Genomic DNA, 25,082 nt, shown 5'->3' with positions numbered 1-25,082 from the left:
GGCTATCTTGAAATCCAGTGGCAAAGTGAGAAAAGGACCCATGTCTGGGCATTCCCTGCCAACATAGGGCGAAAAAAGCGATACCAAAGGGGATGATGGACGGAGCGTTTGAGCAAATCAAACACTTACCCCTTGTCAACTGATCTGGGTTTAATCCATCAGCATTCTTTAGCTCACTCCACCACTCCAGTTCAGACATGGCCATATGCAAATCAGTTTGACCCTGTGCGTCATGGGAACAGTCCAGCCCGAACCTCCAAGCCATGTCTTCCCTGCACCGGAAACAAGCATCCTGGGACCGTTTCGGGTTCATAACCCTCATCAGCCAGGCTATCTTGAATCCAGTGGCTTAGTGAGCAAGGGACCCACGTCTGGGCATACCCTGCCAACTTAGGGCGAACAAAGCGATACCAAAGGGGATGATGGACATTTCCACAGAATTTGGAGGGAACTGAAAAATCCTCCACTTTCTGGATGAAACCCAAAATATGGAATAGAATCCACAGTCCCATTTCCTTCACAATTCAGTTTCTCTGCCAGCGGGACGCTCAACCTCCTTGCAGCCGCACACAGTGTATCTCCTTAAATCCAGGGAATCTTTCTTGGCTACGTCCTGAACACAGACATTATGGAATGAGACACATTGTTACGAAGCTATCCTTATGAGTTATGAAAACGCTCTTCATCCAGATACTGCAATTATATTCATACACTGCTCGATAGAAAGGAGAACCTCGGGGGAGTTCGCTTTTGCAAAAACATTCCTGAAGACTAGCCTCCGCATATCGTAGCTCCATTTTAAACGACTCTCATCACAAATTCATTTCGCGTCCCAGCGCGTCCCTCTACAATCTGACGAACTGCAACTCCTAGAGGCTCTTTAACATTTTCAACACTCTTTGAAAACAAGTTGCGGCCCTTGTTCTTCTGCTCCAAGGAGAGTTGTATTTTATCAGCATCCTCCTATCTTAGCAGGATAGGTCCCATTGCCTTTTCTGTTGAATATACACCATATGCGCCCTGAAGAAGGTGATACCCAAAAGAAAGGGTGTTTCACCGAAACGTGCGCCAGCGCAGTTAATTAGTTCCCTCCATGTGTACACCTGGTTTACTTGTTTTGAAAACTGATGAATTTTGTTGAAAAGTCTTCCTTTGATGTGAAAACCTTTCTGTTTGATTACATTTATTCTGAAGGTTCTTTTGTAATGATGTCAAATTAATTATAAAACAAAGCTGAGGGTTAATGTATTTTTCAGTTGAGAAAAAACTCTTTATTGTGCACTGGTTTACATTGTGTGCATATTATGCCTTTTTTGTATATATGTGATGTATGTATTTGTGGTTTTGCGTGAGAATGTTTGAGTATGAAGGTGAAAGCATGTTGTTGAGTGGAAGTTGTGCAATGGGATCTGAGGTTTCCCAAAAAATTCTTTAGCTAGGATATGTATTTATGAATGTACTAATATATTTGTATTGAAAAGTCAAAAAAATAATAAATTAAGCAATGACTACCCTGTTTTGAATGATGTGAATCTTTATGATGATGATCTAGCCAGAGTGGTCAGTAAAACATATGACGTATAGCATACTTTAAATTGGTTTAGGTAGACTTTCTCCTTTGTGTATTTTTGGCTTTTCACATGCCACATCACGACCATGACTCCTCCCTTTGGAGCACCCCTACTCTTCCACCAGAACGTCCGAAGTTGAGAAGAGTGTGGCAGATCCACCTTTTCCCCTCTGCATTTGGACCGTAGGCTGCTCTAATTTCGCTGCGGATAGCAAAGCTTGAAAACTAGTCCCATGTTTTGTACCTCCTTTGAGAGCAATGTGCATTAGGCCATTAAAGTGGCTGTGTTAGCTTCCACACAAGTCAGTCACACACAGACCACTTCTACCTTTTCCAGATATCTCATGAGTGCTTGATTCGGCAGATCAAGTTCTTGACATTTTCACCTTGAATGAGTTATTGTGTTTTATGGGTCTATGGCCTGAAATTAACTGTGCTTGACTTTTTTCATTTTTGAATATTGAACTGGTTATAACATTTGCCTTGGCTCTCTGTTCATCTCATCCTTCCCCTCAATGTTAAAACAAATTATTATAAACAATATGACAGCAGTAATGGCGTTAAACAGATAAGTCAAAAGAAGTAAAGGAGGTCTCCTTATAGATCCAATCAGGGACAAGGAGAAAAATCAAAAGAAAGGAAGGGAAGTCCCTATTTTCCACAGCTTGGGAATATCATGATCATACCCTCTTTTCTGAACACTCAAGCCCATGAATATAAAAACCACAATGTTTACAAATACTTTCAATTAGATGAGATACTCACAAACACAATATCTGATAAGGGTAGTTTAAAACAATTGTACAATTTATTCAGTATAAAACTCATACATCAATAACAATTTAAGTGCCTTTACAATACACTGTTACTCGTATAGAATATTGAGCGGAGCAGGGAGGCCGTACCACGCCGACCGGATCTGGAGGAATCAATTACTCCGCATCCTATAAAGACGGATGGAACAAAACTTGAAATTGAAAAAACTGCAATTTATAAAGCTGTTGTCAAGAGCATCTATCCATAAACAACAAGATCCCTATACCTGGGGCGATTAATACATTTCAAAGACATGAGTACACATCACTCAGGTTGTATTTTTTGTTTACATACCGAGGTAGACCCCTGCTATCTATCGCAGTGCGGTATCACTCCTTTAATGTCTGATTGTCCCCACTCATTCTATTGTTCCAAAAAATTAATTACTACGGTCTCAATTCAAACAGTATCCAGAGTGATGTCCAACAAATGTCTGCCTTCTTTACTGACAGTACATCTATCCACACTTAACCACATGTGTACACACCTTAAGAGGAAAAAATGTGTGGTGGAGAGGAAGGCACCTCATGGGCGAACAACCCTCGGGGATGTTGGCAGATGTTACCAACTCAATGCCCCTTTCTCATCATCGGTTGCCTTCCAATCCGAAAAGAAAACAAAATAGGTACAACACATAAACTGAAATGCGTGTAAAGGTGCAACATAAAGAGTATCACAACATTAACTCATAACGGACAGAGTGACATAAAATCAACAGCCACACCCACTCAATCACTTTATTCTTCGTTTCAGTGTGAGCTGAAGAATTAAAAAAGAGGTTGGTAGCTTAATATCGCCTACCAGTACCTAATACCGACATGTTTCACTGCCCCACTAGTTTCGGCAGATTCATCAGGGTATTCAACACTCGGTCACTGCACCAATTTTTAGAACATCCTTTCTGGACACTGTTGCATTGAGACACAAATAAAAACCAGAGACACGCCCTGTAGTCAATATAGATTCATAGGTTTCCACATTAGAGTAATGGTTGAAAGCATATAATTATACACTTATAATTATAATTACCCCAGGCCAGCATGGGCAACGCATACCGGCTGACCAAATCACACTTTGACTCGTTTAAAAACGATTGAAGTAGCAATCTATAGGAAATGAAAGAGGACATTGTAGAACTGCCAAGCCTTATACAACGAAATTGCACATCAGCGTCAATTTCTATCGTTTTGAGGGCATGAGAGCCGTGACAACCCTACTCGCGCGTTTTAACAAATAAGCGAGGGCGCGTTTCAACCCCACGACCACATATATCATAATGCCAGGGTTCCCTTTATCAATGCGTGGGGCACAGGACACCCAAAACATCGTGCACGTCGTTATGTACAGTTGGCCCCAGCTGCGTAGTAGCGTTTTACTTAAAGTGACTGCTCGTTTGTAATTACAGCTTAATGCAGCCGCCTACTAGCCCCCACTCCTCACCGTACGATTAGGAACCAGGACAGTGTCTCATCCCAGGAACACCGCGCTCAAGACGGCGTTTGTTTTTAAGCTTACCGGCGGAGTCCGGTCACATGGTAGATAGCGCATGCGCATATACAGGCGTTCCAGTGTGGGACAGTGGCGCCATCTTAGAACGGCAAAATCCAATGCCTAATGCTTAAATTCAATGGCCCTGATACCAGCAACTACCTCCAAAAGGCCGGACTGTAAATACTTGCAAACAGTCACAGCACTGAATAACATACGTGTATATATCGGAGATATATTTTATATTTTATATTTTTGCCAGAGATTCCACGAGGTGGTCGTCTGTGGATCCATCAATAAATAATAGCGCAACCTTAGAATAGAAACAATTCTCATTTTGCATTTAGTGTGTAGACTAACATGTTGCGCTCTCTCATCAACGTGTCTCCTATGTAGCACTCGTTACACCCGCGCCCGCGGCAAGCATTGGCACTAGGCACGCAGCGCATCAGGCAATTGAGCCAAAAACTGAGACTTATGGCGGGAATATATATATATAAGCAATTACCGCAAATTACCACCTTGGTTGCAGCCAGGCACGTCAAGGCACATGTATTAGCCAATTGGCTGTGATTTGGATGTTATAACTAGAACTCATCGGGTGAGAGGTATGGATACCTCATGAGGCAGGGTCTAGGTGGTATCCCACTGTCTCTCATTATCCCATAACGTGATCAATTACCGTGCAAGTCCATCCATGACAGAGCACACCAGGCACATTTCTGGGCAGAATCAACAGCCCTCAAGATTGACGGTTGATCAACAAGGAGCACTTACCAAAAAATGGGTTGGAATTGTTTACAGCTAACTCACCCTTAGCGGTCTATTTCACTCGGTTCCACTCAAGGATTTCATTCAGGCCTACACTGTCACTGCGTTCTCTGTATATCCATCTGGCTTCTTTACTGAGCAACGCTGTTTCCATGTTCTGTGGATTGCCTTTTATTACCTCCAACACAGTCCATGTGAAATCGTGTTTTTCTTTGTGGCAATGTTGTACCAACTTTGTGGTCAGTTTGCCCGCCTTGATAGTACTAAGGTGTTCCTGAATGCGCACCTTGATTTTTCTCGTGGTCAGGCCAAAGTATTGGAGACCACAGCAGCATAGCAGTCTATATACCACATGCGTGGTGTTGCAGTTGCTAAAGTGGTTAAAAAACCATACTTTCCCTGTGCTCAAGGTCACACTGTTGCTTTTTTTAGTAAGGGGGCAAACCGAACATGTCCCACAGGGATAATGTCCCTTGGGCAAAGTAGACAGATCTCTTTTGTGTGGTACCGGGGTACGGGTATGGACTAGTTTGTCTTTAAGGTTAGTTGCTCTCTTAAAGGCAAACCTTGGTGGTGGCATACGGAAGTCTTTTGTGGATAGTAAGTCCCAGTGTTTTCTGATAGACTGCCTAATTTTTGTTGCCATGGGGTCAAATGTCATAACCACCGGGAGGAACTGCTCCAGTACGAGTGGTTTCCTGGAGCAATCACAAGATCTTACAAAAAAACTCGTGCAGCGCAGTTACCCCAGTAAAGTCGTGAAGAACGCTAGAAAAAGGGCACTGAATACACCCAGGAGTGCCCTGCTGGAACACACAAGGAAAGAAAAAAGAGACTGCCTCCCGGTGGTTATGACATTTGACCCCATGACAACAAAAATTAGGCAGTCTATCAGAAAACACTGGGACTTATTATGACATTTGACCCCATGGCAACAAAAATTAGGCAGTCTATCAGAAAACACTGGGACTTACTATCCACAAAAGACTTCCGTATGCCACCACCAAGGTTTGCCTTTAAGAGAGCAACTAACCTTAAAGACAAACTAGTCCATACCCGTACCCCGGTACCACACAAAAGAGATCTGTCTACTTTGCCCAAGGGACATTATCCCTGTGGGACATGTTCGGTTTGCCCCCTTACTAAAAAAAGCAACAGTGTGACCTTGAGCACAGGGAAAGTATGGTTTTTTAACCACTTTAGCAACTGCAACACCACGCATGTGGTATATAGACTGCTATGCTGCTGTGGTCTCCAATACTTTGGCCTGACCACGAGAAAAATCAAGGTGCGCATTCAGGAACACCTTAGTACTATCAAGGCGGGCAAACTGACCACAAAGTTGGTACAACATTGCCACAAAGAAAAACATGATTTCACATGGACTGTGTTGGAGGTAATAAAAGGCAATCCACAGAACATGGAAACAGCGTTGCTCAGTAAAGAAGCCAGATGGATATACAGAGAACGCAGTGACAGTGTAGGCCTGAATGAAATCCTTGAGTGGAACCGAGTGAAATAGACCGCTAAGGGTGAGTTAGCTGTAAACAATTCCAACCCATTTTTTGGTAAGTGCTCCTTGTTGATCAACCGTCAATCTTGAGGGCTGTTGATTCTGCCCAGAAATGTGCCTGGTGTGCTCTGTCATGGATGGACTTGCACGGTAATTGATCACGTTATGGGATAATGAGAGACAGTGGGATACCACCTAGACCCTGCCTCATGAGGTATCCATACCTCTCACCCGATGAGTTCTAGTTATAACATCCAAATCACAGCCAATTGGCTAATACATGTGCCTTGACGTGCCTGGCTGCAACCAAGGTGGTAATTTGCGGTAATTGCTTATATATATATATCCCCGCCATAAGTCTCAGTTTTTGGCTCAATTGCCTGATGCTGCGTGCCTAGTGCCAATGCTTGCCGCGGGCGCGGGTGTAACGAGTGCTACATAGGAGACACGTTGATGAGAGACCGCAACATGTTAGTCTACACACTAAATGCAAAATGAGAATTGTTTCTATTCTAAGGTTGCGCTATTATTTATTGATGGATCCACAGACGACCACCTCGTGGAATCTCTGGCAAAAATATAAAATATAAAATATATCTCCGATATATACACGTATGTTATTCAGTGCTGTGACTGTTTGCAAGTATTTACAGTCCGGCCTTTTGGAGGTAGTTGCTGGTATCAGGGCCATTGAATTTAAGCATTAGGCATTGGATTTTGCTGTTCTAAGATGGCGCCACTGTCCCACACTGGAACGCCTGTATATGCGCATGCGCTATCTACCATGTGACCGGACTCCGCCAGTAAGCTTAAAAACAAACGCCGTCTTGAGCGCGGTGTTCCTGGGATGAGACACTGTCCTGGTTCCTAATCGTACGGTGAGGAGTGGGGGCTAGTAGGCGGCTGCATTAAGCTGTAATTACAAACGAGCAGTCACTTTAAGTAAAACGCTACTACGCAGCTGGGGCCAACTGTACATAACGACGTGCACGATGTTTTGGGTGTCCTGTGCCCCACGCATTGATAAAGGGAACCCTGGCATTATGATATATGTGGTCGTGGGGTTGAAACGCGCCCTCGCTTATTTGTTAAAACGCGCGAGTAGGGTTGTCACGGCTCTCATGCCCTCAAAACGATAGAAATTGACGCTGATGTGCAATTTCGTTGTATAAGGCTTGGCAGTTCTACAATGTCCTCTTTCATTTCCTATAGATTGCTACTTCAATCGTTTTTAAACGAGTCAAAGTGTGATTCGGTCAGCCGGTATGCGTTGCCCATGCTGGCCTGGGGTAGTTATAATTATAAGTGTATAATTATATGCTTTCAACCATTACTCTAATGTGGAAACCTATGAATCTATATTGACTACAGGGCGTGTCTCTGGTTTTTATTTGTGTCTCAATGCAACAGTGTCCAGAAAGGATGTTCTAAAAATTGGTGCAGTGACCGAGTGTTGAATACCCTGATGAATCTGCCGAAACTAGTGGGGCAGTGAAACATGTCGGTATCAGGTACTGGTAGGCGATATTAAGCTACCAACCTCTTTTTTAATTCTTCAGCTCACACTGAAACGAAGAATAAATTGATTGAGTGGGTGTGGCTGTTGATTTTATGTCACTCTGTCCGTTATGAGTTAATGTTGTGATACTCTTTATGTTGCACCTTTACACGCATTTCAGTTTATGTGTTGTACCTATTTTGTTTTCTTTTCGGATTGGAAGGCAACCGATGATGAGAAAGGGGCATTGAGTTGGTAACATCTGCCAACATCCCCGAGGGTTGTTCGCCCGTGAGGTGCCTTCCTCTCCACCACACATTTTTTCCTCTTAAGGTGTGTACACATGTGGTTAAGTGTGGATAGATGTACTGTCAGTAAAGAAGGCAGACATTTGTTGGACATCACTCTGGATACTGTTTGAATTGAGACCGTAGTAATTAATTTTTGGGAACAATAGAATGAGTGGGGACAATCAGACATTAGAGGAGTGATACCGCACTGCGATAGATAGCAGGGGTCTACCTCGGTATGTAAACAAAAAATACAACCTGAGTGATGTGTACTCATGTCTTTGAAATGTATTAATCGCCCCAGGTATAGGGATCTTGTTGTTTATTGACTGTTTAGAGTGGAGGGCGATCCCTTATATACCTTTCCATATCCCTCTTGGCTCCTTTTTGCTATTGTCAAGAGCATCTAGTCAGAAGTTGCTACGGTTCCCCACATTTAAGGAAGTGTTATTCTAGCACCATTAAGAAAATGGTGGCTCCCTCAACTCTCAGATGCAAGAATAGATCTAGACTTAAAGAAATTCTATTACACTAAGCTCCAGCTAGTGACATCATTTTCATGACGAATGGCACTAGGATGAAAATCCCCTCGAATTGAGTACAGAGGACGGCAATTCATTCCCTTAAACCTTAAGCTTTGTCCTGATGAAGGTGTAACAATAAAACTGAAACGCTGCGTCGACATCTTTTTAACAAACAAGTTTTTAACTTGCTCTTCATGTGAAATTTAAAAAAACGATATTTTTAACACTGTATTGTAAAGGCACTTAAATTGTTATTAAATGTATGAGTTTTATACTGAATAAATTGTACAATTGTTTAAACTACCCTTATCAGATATTGTGTTTGTGAGTATCTCATCTAATTGAAAGTATTTGTAAACATTGTGGTTTTTATAATCATGGGCTTGAGTGTTCACTAAAGAGGGTATGATCATGATATTCCCAAGCTGTGGAAAATAGGGACTTCCCTTCCTTCCGTTAAACAGATAAGGCAATGCCATAAAAAAGTTGACTAAAATTGTAAAAAAATATTGAAGTACATTTTTCAATTGTAGTGTTACTCAGTGGTGAGCACCTAACATTTAAATAGAATTTGGAGGGAACTGAAAAATCCTCCAATTTCTGGATGAATAGAATCCACAATCCCATTTCCTTCACAATTCTATTCCTGTGGCAAAAGCAATTCAGATGGTGTATTCTACTCTGTATTTAGAGTTCCTCTGAGAATTGGAGGATTGTCATCTCCTGTTCAAACGCTACACAATGACCTTAATTTGTATCCCAATCTTCTCTCTATAAAAAAATCAATTGATTGTGTTTTCTTCCCAGATTTGTGTTACTTCCAGCTTCGTGCTCACCTGTATCAGGCTCGCGGAATCCGACCCGCTGATGACAACGGCCTGTCTGATCCGTTTGCCAGAGTGGTGTTTTCAACTCAGTGCCAGACGACAAGGGTAAGGGTGAAGCCAGGACATGAAAGAACATTGTATTAACATAACGACTGTAAAGATTTGCTTCTCATTAGTCAGGCAGCATTGCTGACTACTCCCACCACTGTAACATGGCCAACACATAGTCAAATTGCTGATTGAGCTCATTACTGTCTCTGGGTGCCTTGGGACAGCCCTGTGGCATTAATCCCTGATACATCGGTTTTTAGTTAAAAATGGTCAAACTCCTCTTAGTGAAAAAACCCATCACTCAATTAACAAGATTCTGACCAAAGTCAAGTAAATTTACATTAGGGTTGCAAGGATCTAAGGGCCTGATGTACAAAGGCCTTTTGCATTTCTAAATTGGGCGAATCGCAATTTCGTCCCGTTAAGAAATTCAAAACAGCCTTTTCCAAGTACAAAGGCCATTAGGGAATTGCTAAATGAAATTTCTACCCTGAAGCAAACGCATTTTGCGATTCCCTACATGGGAAATCACAAATAGGGATTCCTATTTGCGATTTCTTGACACACGTACAAAGCTTTTCCTAAATGCAAAATGACCATTTGGAAATGCAATTACCATCGACTCAAAGCTGATGGTAACCATGAACAATAAAAAAAAAAAAACACCCAAGATGTGCAATAGAGCCCACACTTGCTCCAAGGCCGTATGTGTGCCACTATTTTAGGGGTGCATTACGGGGGTGCCTAATGCCCATAGCCATCCCTGGTTTAACATTTCCTAAATAGCGATTTCATAATAGGATATCGCTATTTTGGAAATGCAAAACCTGACCATTGGTACAAATGGCACGGGATTTCTTAATTATGATTTCCTAATACCGATGCCTGCACTGTAGGAATCGCTATTAGGGAAATCAATAATTTCATACATATCATTTAGTATTTCCTAAATAGCGATTCCTATGGAGTCGCATATAAGGAAATGCAAAATTGCATTGTTGTACATCCGACCCTAAGTGTACAACTCTACGTAGGCTAGCAGGCATCTGCTAGTCTGTGTACAAAAAGTGTGGGTACCAGGACTACTGAGTGCCCTAATATACAGTTTCCTAATAAATTGTTATACAAAGATGTGCTATGTCATCTGACCCCCTGGGAACTCTATCCTGGGTGGAATCACATCTATTAAAAATAGTGTCATACGAGAAATCATGCATGGGATACACAGCTCACATTGGAAGCACTGACAAATACTGATTCGTCTGTGGGATGCAAAACACCAGAAGGACGAGGGTGTAATCTTTTCAAACATTGTTGGGGGGAGGGTTTCCTTTCTGCAAATGTGCAATAGTGAACATTGAAGCATGAAAGATGAAAGAGTCCTTGAACTGGCTACAGTTTGGCAGCTAGTAATGAAGGATTGAAAGGGATCCCTAAGGAGTGTACAGCCATGATCTGATAAGGGTTGGCAGAAGACAAAATGCTGATTTGACCACTAGCCAGTGCCCCTCAAATGTGAATGCTCTATGAGTCCATACATTGTGTTGCCATAGTCTGCCCTTGGTCAGTATTTCAGAGGACCTATTAATTTAGAAAACAACATGGCTTACTATTTGGTGATTGTGCATCTTTTTGGAGACTATTGTCTTCACGCTGATGTAGAACCCTTGGCATTTCCTTTTTGCTAGTAAACACTCCATATTTTAGTACTATTAGATCCACGAAGAGTATATAAAATGCATAATTCAAAGTGCACTTGACTGTTCAAGGTTTTTGTCTTGATCCTTGGGTTAAGTCAGGCTTATGCTGACAGTGTCCAAAATATGTTTCGGCTTCCTCTGTCACCTTGAAATTGGGTGGTGTCCTCCTTGTTGCTCCAAGTAAAAAGATTTTCATAGTGATCTATAGCAACTGCAAAGTGATAGTGCTTTACAGAACTTCTAAATAAATAAATGAATAAAAGCACCAACATCACACACTAACATTGAAAAGAAATTTATTGAGGAACAACTTCTAAATAAATGAATGAATAACAGCACCAACATCACTTCACTAGCATTGAAAATAAATGTATTGGGTAATGAACCTGGAAACATTGAACTAAATTGCAAACTATGATACACTGGAATCATAATAACTTCATAAAATTCAGTAAATGCCTAAACAGGTAAATGGGAATTCCGAATAGTCCGAAAATTCTCACTAGCTTGGCGTGGAACAAATTTTGCGTAGAAACAAGTAACAGGTTTTTCAGTCCCAGTTAGGGTGATGAATTTCTAGGAGGAGTAGAAAGATAAAATGATAGAATCTGCAATGCTTATTCACAAATTTCATTTTGTGGGGTGTAAAGTAGTATTGCAGTAGTACTACTCACATACTACAAAATTCTATTTACTAACCTACTTTGGAGACCTCCCAACTCCACCGATTGTATCATTTCTGTGCATATTTATCTATATATAGATATATATGTATAAATATGTGTATATATATATATATATATATGTGTGTGTATTACCTACTGGCGGTCACTAGTAGGTAGTTATATTAAGGACCATGCTTCCATAGGAAAAGCGTTTTTTGACATGCCTATATTCCCGGTGCTGTTCTTAACAAATTGTTCGGAAAGAAGTGTGCCTTTGTGATTCTTGTTGGGCATGGAAAGATTTGGGGTGATTCGTTATGAGGGGCCATGAAAAACAGGGGGAGGGGGTAAAAAAAAGTGCATTTCTCATGTTATTTCTCATAGGAGGTTTGCACACGACTACAGCACAAATCGCTGGACGGAATTACACCAAATTTGGCAGAAAGGTAGATTTGATCACGAAGATCACACTTTCAATTAATTGGTGTAACTCTGTTCAGTAGTTTGTGAGAAATTAAAAGAAATCCAAATTTGCGTATCTACCACCAAGGCTAATTCACGAATAATAACAAGCTTGTGCAGAGATCTGCAAAGCTCTGATTGGCTGCCAACACTTCAACCAGGAAGTGTTGCCAGCCATCTTGGGACTCTGCTTCAGCTGAGTCCTCAAAACAAAAGATGAAAAAAAAGAAAAGGGGGCAGGGTAGGAAGCCTTGGTCTGGCAGGACAAAACAGCATTTATTTTAAAAAACGATTTCCTGCAAATTGGTGGCAAAAAAAACCAAGTGTGGGCTCCTGCGCTTGTTTTAATAATAATAATATTCTTTATTCAGCAGTAAATACAGCCATGAAAGAGACATTTAAAAAAACAACAACATCAAATTCATTAATTGGCTACATAACGACCAAATGTGCAAATTCGCAAGGTGTCCATTATGTCTTTGATCACGGCTGTGTTTTTGACTTCATTAGGCAACCTAAAACATTTATAACATTAAAACAGAATTGAGCAACCATGGTCAGGGGTTACTAAACACCGGCATTGCTCCTACAGACAGGTAGCTGCTAAACATCCAAGTCCCTGTCTGTGAGAGCAATACTTTCGTCTGTTTCCCTGCCAGCTTGACAGCAGGCAGGGAAACAGACAAAAAATTCTCTCCCAGCAAGTGGGAGCTATTTCACAGCTCTCACTTGCTGACAGCGAAGTTTGTGTTTGCTCTGACTTAGCAGGAGCGTTCAAAGCTCCCGCCAACTCAAAGCAAACAGCTATATCCCAGGGGTGAGCACCACAGGACACAGCAGGAGCCAGCCATGGGGGTGGCGCTCCCTACTCATACACTCTCACACCTGCTCACAGATCCACTGAGAAACTCACTCAGACACTCATGCATCCACTCAGAAACTCTTTCACCCACTCACAGACCCACCCAGGCATTCATGCACTCACTCACAGACTGACTCACACATACATGGATGTACTCGCAAACCCACTCAGACACTCTCACACCTGCTCACAGACCCACTCAGATACTCATGCACCCACTCACACACACAGAGAACAGTTCTGCATCCACTCTCAGCTCCACTCAGATACTCACACACCCACTCACACACCCATCGAGAAGCTCACCCACTTACTCACACACTTACTGAGACACTCATGCACTCATTCACATATTCACTCTCAAAGGTTACAGGTTATACTTAAGAAATCAAATTAAAAGACCTTATACATTCTCTTAAAAAACCAAAGGTTACAGGGTCGTTATAGTTACAATATAGAATTTTAAAAACCTAAAAAATTAATTGCAAAAAAACAAAGGTTACAGGGACGTTATAGTTAGGAAATAGAATTTAAAAAAACTTGGAAGTTCACTTATAAAAAACAAATCTTACAGGGACATGATAGTTAGGCTCACATTTCACTCGTACAAAAGCAGAGATATTCAGCAGTTATAGTTACCTAAGCTAACTATAACTTACGTCCCCGCAATGCACTGCTTATGACCACACATATTACATCACTAATGACATGGTCAGTGACATCACTGATGATGTCATCCTCAGATCCATTCACACACCCACTCACACTCACATAGGACCTCTCATACATCTACTCCCACACAACCCCTCGCATACCATTCACAGACCAGCACTAGTACTCATGCAACCAATCACTCATCCATAGAGCTACTGACACATCCACTCACTCATACTACATTTCACATACCCACTAAATTACCAATATAGCCACTCATGTACCCACTCACCAATACAGCCACCCACAAATCCTGCCATACAGACAAACAGGCACTTGCACACCCACCCATACACCCTTACAGCTACTCACACATCCACTCAATCACCCATACAGAAACTCACAAAGTTACTCACTCACCCATACAGGTACTCACACACCCACACACTCACCCATACAGCCACTCATACTGCCACTCACTCACCAATACAGCTACTCACTTACCAATACAGCTACTCACTTACCCATACAGCCACTGACAGCCACTCACTCACCCACACAACCCTCATTCACCCACTCACACACCCACAGAACCACTTACATACCCAGTCACACATCCTTACTCCCACTCACACTTCCACTTCCTCAGCCATACAGCCACTCTCACTACCACTCAGTCACCTACACAGCCACTCACACACCCGCTCACACACCTATGCTGCCACTCACACACCCACTGACTCAACCATACAACCACTCACACACACACTCACTCTCCAAAACAGCCACTCAGCCACCCATCCAGCTGCTCACATACCCACCAACACATCCATACAACCACTCAGACATCCACTCACACACTGATACAGGCAGTCACACAGCCACGCAGATGAGATATGTTAGAAATAGTATGGCTAATTGCTAGTACAGAAAGAATAATAATTTAACTTATGCGGTATCCAAGAATATATCTTTAAGTCTCCGAAACGTTTACAAAACACTTACACTCACGGGATGATGTCATCAGTGATGTCATTTGAGGTGTCATACGTCTCTGAGCATGTCATGAGTGATGAAATATGTAAGGGCATAAGCAGTGCATTGTGGGGCCGTAAGGAATTGTCTGCTCAGGTAACTATAACTGCTGAACTTCTCTAGTTAAATATAAGCCTAACTATAATGTCCCTTAAACCTTCGTTTTTTTAGTGAATCATTTTATATATATATATATATATATATGTGACCAAGATCTTGCTTGAGATCGAAACGCGTCGTCCTTTTGTCTGCTTCTGAATAAACCCGCGTAACTTGAACTGCAATCTGGTGTGGCTCGTCTTTTCTGCGATTCCCGCAGAGAATTTTTGTTTCATGTATATATATATGTGTATATATATATATATATATATATATATATATATATATATATATATATATATATACATATATTCACGCTCCAAGGTTGTCCACCTTATGAGTAGCACGCGAGCAGCAGCTTTATTTATGTGTAGGTGAGGACGGGGATCCGCTCGTAGACGCCGCTCCGTAATGGATCTGCCCGACGCGTTTCGAAGCTCCATCTGCTTCTCTTCAGGGGCTTTAACGGAAGCGGTGTGCGCACCCGTTACACTTCTCCAATTTCATATAACTCACCCGCCAATGGGAGGCTCCAATGAGACTTCTGGGAAGTGTAGTGCGGAAAGCACACAATCAAGTCCTGTATGGGCTCCACGAGTGGGCCCGTCCTCGATCCCATGTACGGCTGCTACTTCACTGCCGTGACCCCCACGTTAACGGGGTGGTGCATACTCTGCGGCTGGACTGCCGCATATAGATTCACGCTCCAAGGTTGTCCACCTTATGAGTAGCACGCGAGCAGCAGCTTTATTTATGTGTAGGTGAGGACGGGGATCCGCTCGTAGACGCCGCTCCGTAATGGATCTGCCCGACGCGTTTCGAAGCTCCATCTGCTTCTCTTCAGGGGCTTTAACGGAAGCGATGTGCGCACCCGTTACACTTCTCCAATTTCATATAACTCACCCGCCAATGGGAGGCTCCAATGAGACTTCTGGGAAGTGTAGTGCGGAAAGCACACAATCAAGTCCTGTATGGACTCCACGAGTGGGCCCGTCCTCGATCCCATGTACGGCTGCTATTTCACTGCCGTGACCCCCACGTTAACGGGGTGGTGCATACTCTGCGGCTGGACTGCCGCATATAGATTCACGCTCCAAGGTTGTCCACCTTATGAGTAGCACGCGAGCAGCAGCTTTATTTATGTGTAGGTGAGGACGGGGATCCGCTCGTAGACGCCGCTCCGTAATGGATCTGCCCGACGCGTTTCGAAGCTCCATCTGCTTCTCTTCAGGGGCTTTAACGGAAGCGGTGTGCGCACCCGTTACACTTCTCCAATTTCATATAACTCACCCGCCAATGGGAGGCTCCAATGAGACTTCTGGGAAGTGTAGTGCGGAAAGCACACAATCAAGTCCTGTATGGACTCCACGAGTGGGCCCGTCCTCGATCCCATGTACGGCTGCTACTTCACTGCCGTGACCCCCACGTTAACGGGGTGGTGCATACTCTGCGGCTGGACTGCCGCATATAGATTCACGCTCCAAGGTTGTCCACCTTATGAGTAGCACGCGAGCAGCAGCTTTATTTATGTGTAGGTGAGGACGGGGATCCGCTCGTAGACGCCGCTCCGTAATGGATCTGCCCGACGCGTTTCGAAGCTCCATCTGCTTCTCTTCAGGGGCTTTAACGGAAGCGGTGTGCGCACCCGTTACACTTCTCCAATTTCATATAACTCACCCGCCAATGGGAGGCTCCAATGAGACTTCTGGGAAGTGTAGTGCGGAAAGCACACAATCAAGTCCTGTATGGACTCCACGAGTGGGCCCGTCCTCGATCCCATGTACGGCTGCTACTTCACTGCCGTGACCCCCACGTTAACGGGGTGGTGCATACTCTGCGGCTGGACTGCCGCATATAGATTCACGCTCCAAGGTTGTCCACCTTATGAGTAGCACGCGAGCAGCAGCTTTATTTATGTGTAGGTGAGGACGGGGATCCGCTCGTATCAATCAATCAATCAATCAGAGCATTTGTATAGTGCACTACTCACCCGGAGGGTCTCAAGGCGCTGGGGGGAGGGGGTCCGCTACTGCTCGAACAGCCAGGTCTTGAGCTGCTTCCTGAAGGCGAGGTGGTCCTGGGTGAGGCGGAGGTGGGTCGGAAGGGAGTTCCAAGTCTTGGCGGCCAGGTAGGAGAAGGACCTTCCTCCTGTGGTGGCTCTTCGGATGCGGGGGACGGCGGCGAGGGCGTGGCTGGTCGATGGAAGCTTGCGTTTGGGAGCGTAGAAGTTGAGACGGCTGTTGAGGTATCCTGGTCCTTGGTTGTGTAGGGCTTTGTGTGCGTGGGTGAGGAGCCGGAAGGTGATTCTCTTGTTGACCGGGAGCCAGTGCAGGTCTCTCAGGTGTCCGGAGATGTGGCTGCGGCGGGGGATGTCCAGGATGAGTCGTGCTGAGGTGTTCTGGATCCGCTGGAGTCTCTTCTGGAGTTTGGCGGTGGTTCCGGCGTAGAGGGAGTTGCCGTAGTCCAGACGGCTGGTGACGAGGGCCTGGGTGACCGTCTTCCTGGTCTCGGTGGGGATCCAACGGAAGATCTTACGTAGCATGCGCAGGATGTTGAAGCATGACGAGGAGACGGCGTTGACTTGTCTGGTCATGGAGAGGGAGGAGTCCAGGATGAAGCCCAGGTTGCGTGCGTGGTCTGTGGGTTTGGGTGCGCTGCCCAGGGCGGGGGGCCACCAGGAGTCGTCCCAGGCGGAGGGTGAGGATCCCAGGATGAGGATTTCCGTCTCGTAGACGCCGCTCCGTAATGGATCTGCCCGACGCGTTTCGAAGCTCCATCTGCTTCTCTTCAGGGGCTTTAACGGAAGCGGTGTGCGCACCCGTTACACTTCTCCAATTTCATATAACTCACCCGCCAATGGGAGGCTCCAATGAGACTTCTGGGAAGTGTAGTGCGGAAAGCACACAATCAAGTCCTGTATGGACTCCACGAGTGGGCCCGTCCTCGATCCCATGTACGGCTGCTACTTCACTGCCGTGACCTCCACGTTAACGGGGTGGTGCATACTCTGCGGCTGGACTGCCGCATATAGATTCACGCTCCAAGGTTGTCCACCTTATGAGTAGCACGCGAGCAGCAGCTTTATTTATGTGTAGGTGAGGACGGGGATCCGCTCGTAGACGCCGCTCCGTAATGGATCTGCCCGATGCGTTTCGAAGCCCCATCTGCTTCTCTTCAGGGGCTTTAACGGAAGCGGTGTGCGCACCCGTTACACTTCTCCAATTTCATATAACTCACCCGCCAATGGGAGGCTCCAATGAGACTTCTGGGAAGTGTAGTGCGGAAAGCACACAATCAAGTCCTGTATGGACTCCACGAGTGGGCCCGTCCTCGATCCCATGTACGGCTGCTACTTCACTGCCGTGACCCCCACGTTAACGGGGTGGTGCATACTCTGCGGCTGGACTGCCGCATATAGATTCACGCTCCAAGGTTGTCCACCTTATGAGTAGCACGCGAGCAGCAGCTTTATTTATGTGTAGGTGAGGACGGGGATCCGCTCGTAGACGCCGCTCCGTAATGGATCTGCCCGACGCGTTTCGAAGCTCCATCTGCTTCTCTTCAGGGGCTTTAACGGAAGCGGTGTGCGCACCCGTTACACTTCTCCAATTTCATATAACTCACCCGCCAATGGGAGGCTCCAATGAGACTTCTGGGAAGTGTAGTGCGGAAAGCACACAATCAAGTCCTGTATGGACTCCACGAGTGGGCCCGTCCTCGATCCCATGTACGGCTGCTACTTCACTGCCGTGACCCCCACGTTAACGGGGTGGTGCATACTCTGCGGCTGGACTGCCCCATATAGATTCACGCTCCAAGGTTGTCCACCTTATGAGTAGCACGCGAGCAGCAGCTTTATTTATGTGTAGGTGAGGACGGGGATCCGCTCGTAGACGCCGCTCCGTAATGGATCTGCCCGACGCGTTTCGAAGCTCCATCTGCTTCTCTTCAGGGGCTTTAACGGAAACGGTGTGCGCACCCGTTACACTTCTCCAATTTCATATAACTCACCCGCCAATGGGAGGCTCCAATGAGACTTCTGGGAAGTGTAGTGCGGAAAGCACACAATCAAGTCCTGTATGGACTCCATGAGTGGGCCCGTCCTCGATCCCATGTACGGCTGCTACTTCACTGCCGTGACCCCCACGTTAACGGGGTGGTGCATACTCTGCGGCTGGACTGCCGCATATAGATTCACGCTCCAAGGTTGTCCACCTTATGAGTAGCACGCGAGCAGCAGCTTTATTTATGTGTAGGTGAGGACGGGGATCCGCTTGTAGACGCCGCTCCGTAATGGATCTGCCCAACGCGTTTCGAAGCTCCATCTGCTTCTCTTCAGGGGCTTTAACGGAAGCGGTGTGCGCACCCGTTACACTTCTCCAATTTCATATAACTCACCCGCCAATGGGAGGCTCCAATGAGACTTCTGGGAAGTGTAGTGCGGAAAGCACACAATCAAGTCCTGTATGGACTCCACGAGTGGGCCCGTCCTCGATCCCATGTACGGCTGCTACTTCACTGCCGTGACCCCCACGTTAACGGGGTGGTGCATACTCTGCGGCTGGACTGTATATATATATATATATATATATATATAAAAATCATTACGCTCAGCAGCCGCCAAGCAGCGCCATGCCTCAGCCTCTTCCAACAACAGTTCGTGAAAAGGTGGCGAACCTTGTTAATCAAGTTCAGAATACCTTCGCTTTTGGCAGCAGTAAATCACGAACACTCATCAATTCCAGGAAGCCTTTTTATTTAAGCAGATTTAAAAGGCAATCTTCACTCTACGCGTTTCGGGAAAGTTTTCCCTTGCTCACGAGTGACTGTGAAGCTTTGTGATACGTTTAAATAAACATGTGACAGTTTCCAAAACAGATAATAGTGAAAACAGACTTTCGCTGTTTGTGTAACTCATAAGTTTAAACAAAATTAAACAACACAAATAACAGAATTGCAGTAGGTTATTTACTGTTGCATACAACAGTTTTTTAAATGAGAATCTTTTCTTTGCTTTAATATTATTATAGAGTTTCATTTCTGTGCTGATGTATTTAATCACATGTCCTAATTTCCAGCATTCTTTTGTCACATTCCGCCCTAGTGGGCAGTGTATAAATATGCATTTCATATCCAACATTTTTTCAATATTGACAAATCGACATGTGTTTCTATACATTTTCATTAACACTATATCGTATTGATATTGGTTAGTTATCCTGCCCAATGTTGGATATGAAATGCATATTTAAACACTGCCCACTAGGGCGGAATGTGACTAAAGAATGCTGGAAATGCCTTAAAAGTGACCATTGTTGCTAGATCTCCAGCACAATGACGATTTTTGATAAATAGCTGAGGTTGCTCGTGTCTGTGTACGCCAGTGTGGAGGTTGCCTCTCCATAATTGCCAATCTTGAAATGGTGATGGCTCCCATCTAATTTACATATTTTGAGCATGTCCGTGTTTCACACGCTGAGCTGCTGCTACATTCTTTTGGTTTTCTATGAATGCTCCCCAAGGTCAGGTCTGTAATGAGGGGCATGAGAGTCACCATGATCTTTTGGCAAGCAAGTTCTTAAGCCCTCACTGTTACTACCTGTTAATCCCTTGCCTGATCCCAAGATGGCTGCCACAGTGTTCCCTACCACGTTGTGCTACTCCTCTGAGAAAAAAACGGACTTCAAACACATCCCCCATACGGCCTACCCTACACAATACCGAATCTGTGAACCTACCTCTGACTGTGGAGTCCTAGCTTTTTGGCCAATGCCCGGTGGAGCTACTTGATAGCTATAGAGGAGATGGGCTGTGGACTACCCCTTTGACCGTCACCTACCCAGCCGGACATTGGGCAGACCTTACTTCGTCTCTCCATCGTACTCTCCCTCCAACCCCTTTACTCCACCCACTTTCTCTTTTACGCTCCATTTATCCCTCCTCTTTGCTCTCTAATTGTTTTCTCATTGAGACCTAGCCGCTTGACTGATGCCCGGTGGAGCTACCTGACAACTATAGAGGAGATTGGCTGTGGACTTCCCCCTCGACCATCACCTACCCAGCCAGACTTTGGGCAGACTCTCCTTCTTCTCTCCATCCAACCGATCTCCATCCTTTCTCCCTCATACACCTTTACCCCACCCCCTTACCCTTCTAAGCTCCATTTATTTTGTCTTCCGACGCTCTTGAAATGTTTTCTTGTAACTGATGTTACTTGTAACTGATGTTATTTTGTAATTTTGTGGATCTGATATCTCCGGGTCTAGCCAGCGCTATATAAAACTCAAATACAACGCCCAATGCGTTTCGGTCTCCTCCTGAGACCTTGATCACAGGATGAACAATAATAAAAGTTGGGGCATTAATTATTTCTAATACTGATTTCATTTCCAGTTCCACCTCATTGCTTCTTGGAACATGTAGTCAAATTCAATTAAAGTGACTACATGCAATATTTTAAAGTGCATCTGTAAGTAAAGTGAATGAGTGCCCAAAGTGCTACAGTGAAGAGTTAAAATTCTATTAACAAATAGAAACATTTATAAAAGTTTTTGATTAATAAAAGATTTGAGGCAAGTCTGTGGTATTGCCTTTATCAATGATCTCAGTATCTTCATATTGTTGCATCTTATTTTTTAGCCCGCTAGTGAGCTGTGTTTCTTCTTTATATTTTTAGTTCCAGGTGGATCATTATTTTTTCTTCCTTTGACAAAGTCGGCACTTGGTGTAGTTTTTGAAAGTTTGGAAATTATTTCTGATTTATTCTTATCCTCTGCTATCCAATGAGCCATATCAGTTCTCATGTGTTCTTTGTCTTCTGAGTTATTAAACCATGCTATTTGTATTTTTGGTATTTTAACATCTCTCTGATGGCTCACCACTGTATATCTTCTTGACATGAATATACAATTTCAGTCCTCATTTTCTTTATCTCTTACTGTCAATTCTGCCTGGTTTTTTACCTCTAGTGGGTAGATTTCTGATTTAACATGCTGATATAAGACATAGAATATCTTTTATTCTTAATTACAAATGCACATAAAATTCTTCATCCTGGTTCAAACTTTTAGGACTAAGAGTTCTCATTGATAACCTGTATTGTGATTCCTGCTGTCAAAGACATTTCTCAGTTTCCACCTCTTTCAGGATTTGATATTTGTTCAACAGCAAAGTATTGTAATTCTTCCCAGTTGCTATTGTGATATTCTTTCATGTGGTTTGCGAGGGCAGTACTAAGATCTTTATTTGTTGTTGCTCTTATGTGCTCCAAATTCTTTTTTTGTGCTTCTAATGTACTTCTTTTTACACGGACATTCCACTATATACACTACAAATTTGCTCTTGCATGTTATATGTTGGTTTATTGTCCATTTCGTGCCATTCTCCAATATCAATTCCTTTTTCTGCACCGCTATCTTGCACACTTTGCACTTCTTGCATGGCCAAAAGCCACTGTATCTTACCCAGGTGTCTTGATGTTCTGCCTTGAAGTGACTATGAATTAGATTGTCTCCTATGTTGCGCACTCTTCTGTATGTGATATTTGGATGGTCTCCCATTAATGCTGCCACTGTTGAATCCAATTTTAAAATCCCCAATGTTTTTTAATATCTGGGTTAGTTTGCTTGTTTCAGCTGAGTAAGCTGTTAATAATCATATTTTCTTGTTGTCACCTTCATCTTTATATTTATTCTTCATTCCTTGTAAAGTTTGTGTTCGCTTTACAGTTTTTGCTCTTTCCAAGCCTCCCTCAATGATTTTTTCAGGATATTTCCGATTGTTAAAGCGTTGTTGTGTGTCTCAACTGTGTTTATCAAACTCCATATCAGATGAGCAGTTTCTACTAATTCTTAGAAAAGCCCCATAGGGGATGCTCCACTTTAGATATTTCTGATGGAAACTTTCAGCATGCAGGATTGCATTTGTAGAGGTTTCTTTTCTGAGCAATGTTGTTGGAATTGTAATGTTCAGTACATCGATCTGTATGTCCAAAAAATTACTTGATGTTGAGCTAATTTCATATGTGTATTTTAAATTTGTTGTGCTTTTATTGAGTATTTCAAAATAGGGATGAGGAATAAGACGTCGATAAATCATGACCACATTATGATTTTGTCCATGAATTTGTCATTTTCCACTTTCCAAGCATGTTTTTGCTCTACCAACCCATAGTCAGGTTTGCATAATTTGGGGAAAAGTAAAATACCATTGCTGTGCCTTTTGTTTGTTTAAAGATCACTTTGTTAAATATGAATCTGCTGTTGGTGAGACACATGGTTGTCATATCCATTATCATTTTATTGTGTCGATGGAAACTAATGTTCTTTTCTCCAAGGAAGTACTTACAGGCATTTAACCCAACACTATGTTCTATACTTGTGTAAAGTGACACTGCACCCATTGTTATAAGCTTGTAGGTTGAATGCCGTGGGACTCCATCAAATCGCTGCAAGAGGTCTGTTGTGTCTTGCAAATATGAGCTAAGATCCTTAACCAGAGGTGCCAAGAAGAAATCTATATAGTTGGATATTGTTTCCAAGATTGACCCTTTTGCTGATACTATAGGTCTTCCTGTGGGATAACGCTTGTTCTTGTGAATTTTGGGCAAGAAACATATCATTGCCACTGTTGGTTGATCCACAGTTAGATATTTTAACTCCTCTTCATCTATGAGATTTTGATCCAGCCACTCCCTTAGCTTTTCTTGTAGATGTTTCTGGATTTCCTTCATCATATTGGATGTAAGGCATTCATATCAGGTTTCATCCCTCAAATTTATGTAAGATTATGATGTTTCCTCCTTTGTCCGCTCGTTTCAATTCGACTGTGTCATCTTCTTGTAATCGTTTGAGAGCGGTTCTTTCTTTTGAGGATAGATTATTCTTGCAGGTTCAGTTTTCTATTTGATACAGTTCTTGAATAATGATATCATGAAAACTGTCTATTGTGTTACCAGGTGGTTAGAGGGGAAAGAAATATGATTTGGGCTTTTTTCCACTTTCTCCTGCCCATGGGACAAAAATTAAGGCCTTTCTTTATTAGTTGTATTTCTTCCTCTGTCAAAGGTTTTTCAGAGAGGTTGATGACACTCAATTTGTGTGTTGTGTCCGTAATTATTTCTTGATTTTTCTGGAACTACCCCTTGTTTGGACTCGTACATCTGTTTCTCCTTTGTCCCCTGTGGCTTCTCCTTGTTTTCCCATAGCGCCTCTTCTGCGTCCTCTTCCCCTTCCCACAGATTTCTGTTTGTTCCATTGCTGTTGTTAGAGCGCTCAACGCATTTCCATTAAAAAGTCCTTTTCTGATTGATCTTTCCTGATGTGGTTACACTTCCTTCATTTCCCCACAGATCTGTATCTGTAAGGGGAAATAGCCATTACATCGCATGTGTTACAACGCATGCAATTACAACGCGGCCGTTACAACAACCGTGTTGTTACATTGCAGTACATTACAACACAAGTCGTTACATCAACTTGCTGTAGGGGCCCGCTAACATAAGGAATAGTATAATTCACTATTCCAACACTTTCCCTACTGTTGCTCACTCTGGAGTTGGAATAGTACATTATACTATTCCTAAGTCCAGCACGCCCCCTACAGCAAGTCGACGTAACAACTTGTGCTGTGATGTACTGCGATGTAACAACGCGGTCATTGTAACAACCACGTTGTAATCGCATGCGTTGTAAACGTATGCGATGTAAAGTGTCCTATTCATCTGTAAGTGAATCATAACTGGAGTAATCCCTTGTTGTAGTATCTAGTTGTTCTTTTTTCTTTATTGAGTCAACTTTCCTAGCAAAGGTAAAAATTCTTCCTTGATCATAGTCTTCTTTATCTCTCTGGAATTTCGATTGTTTTCTCTGTTTGACCTGTTCTTCATGTTTTTCAATTTTACACAAAATGTCTTCCCTCAGTTTTTTCATTTCTTTTAATAAGTACATTTTTTCCAACTGTTCTTCCAAATCCTTAAGTTGTTGTTTGATTTGTATTAGTGCTTTTTCTGTATGTTTAAACAGAATTAAAATTAGGCCCATTGAGGCTCCTAGGATGTGGTCGCACCATTCCTGTAATAGTTCTCCACTTGTGTCTTGATGACTTGGCATAAGAGTGATATGTAAGCCTCTTGGAATCCTTTGTACTTCTACATATTTTTTCAAGGTAATTAGTTCCCAGAATTTGTTGATTTCCTTCCCATTGTCATAATATTTATTTTGTGTTTGATGTCCTATTTCATTGTGTGGTTTCCCCAGG

At 43.4% G+C, this 25,082-nt stretch overlaps 1 protein-coding gene across 1 annotated transcript in view; it reads left to right on the top strand.

Annotated features, from left to right (window-relative positions):
- LOC144768501 (fer-1-like protein 4) overlaps nt 1-25,082 on the top strand; it is a 936,890-nt gene that overhangs the window by 523,134 nt on the left and 388,674 nt on the right. Inside the window, exon 24 of the mRNA XM_078652210.1 lies at nt 9,278-9,402. Coding sequence (XP_078508336.1) covers nt 9,278-9,402 — 125 coding nt within the window. The remainder of the gene's footprint in view (nt 1-9,277; nt 9,403-25,082) is intronic.

This window comes from Lissotriton helveticus, chromosome 7 (genome assembly GCF_964261635.1).
Source record: "Lissotriton helveticus chromosome 7, aLisHel1.1, whole genome shotgun sequence".
NCBI lineage: Eukaryota > Metazoa > Chordata > Amphibia > Caudata > Salamandridae > Lissotriton > Lissotriton helveticus.
Note: the sequence above shows the minus strand (reverse complement) of the source record. Positions and strands in the feature narration are given on the sequence as shown.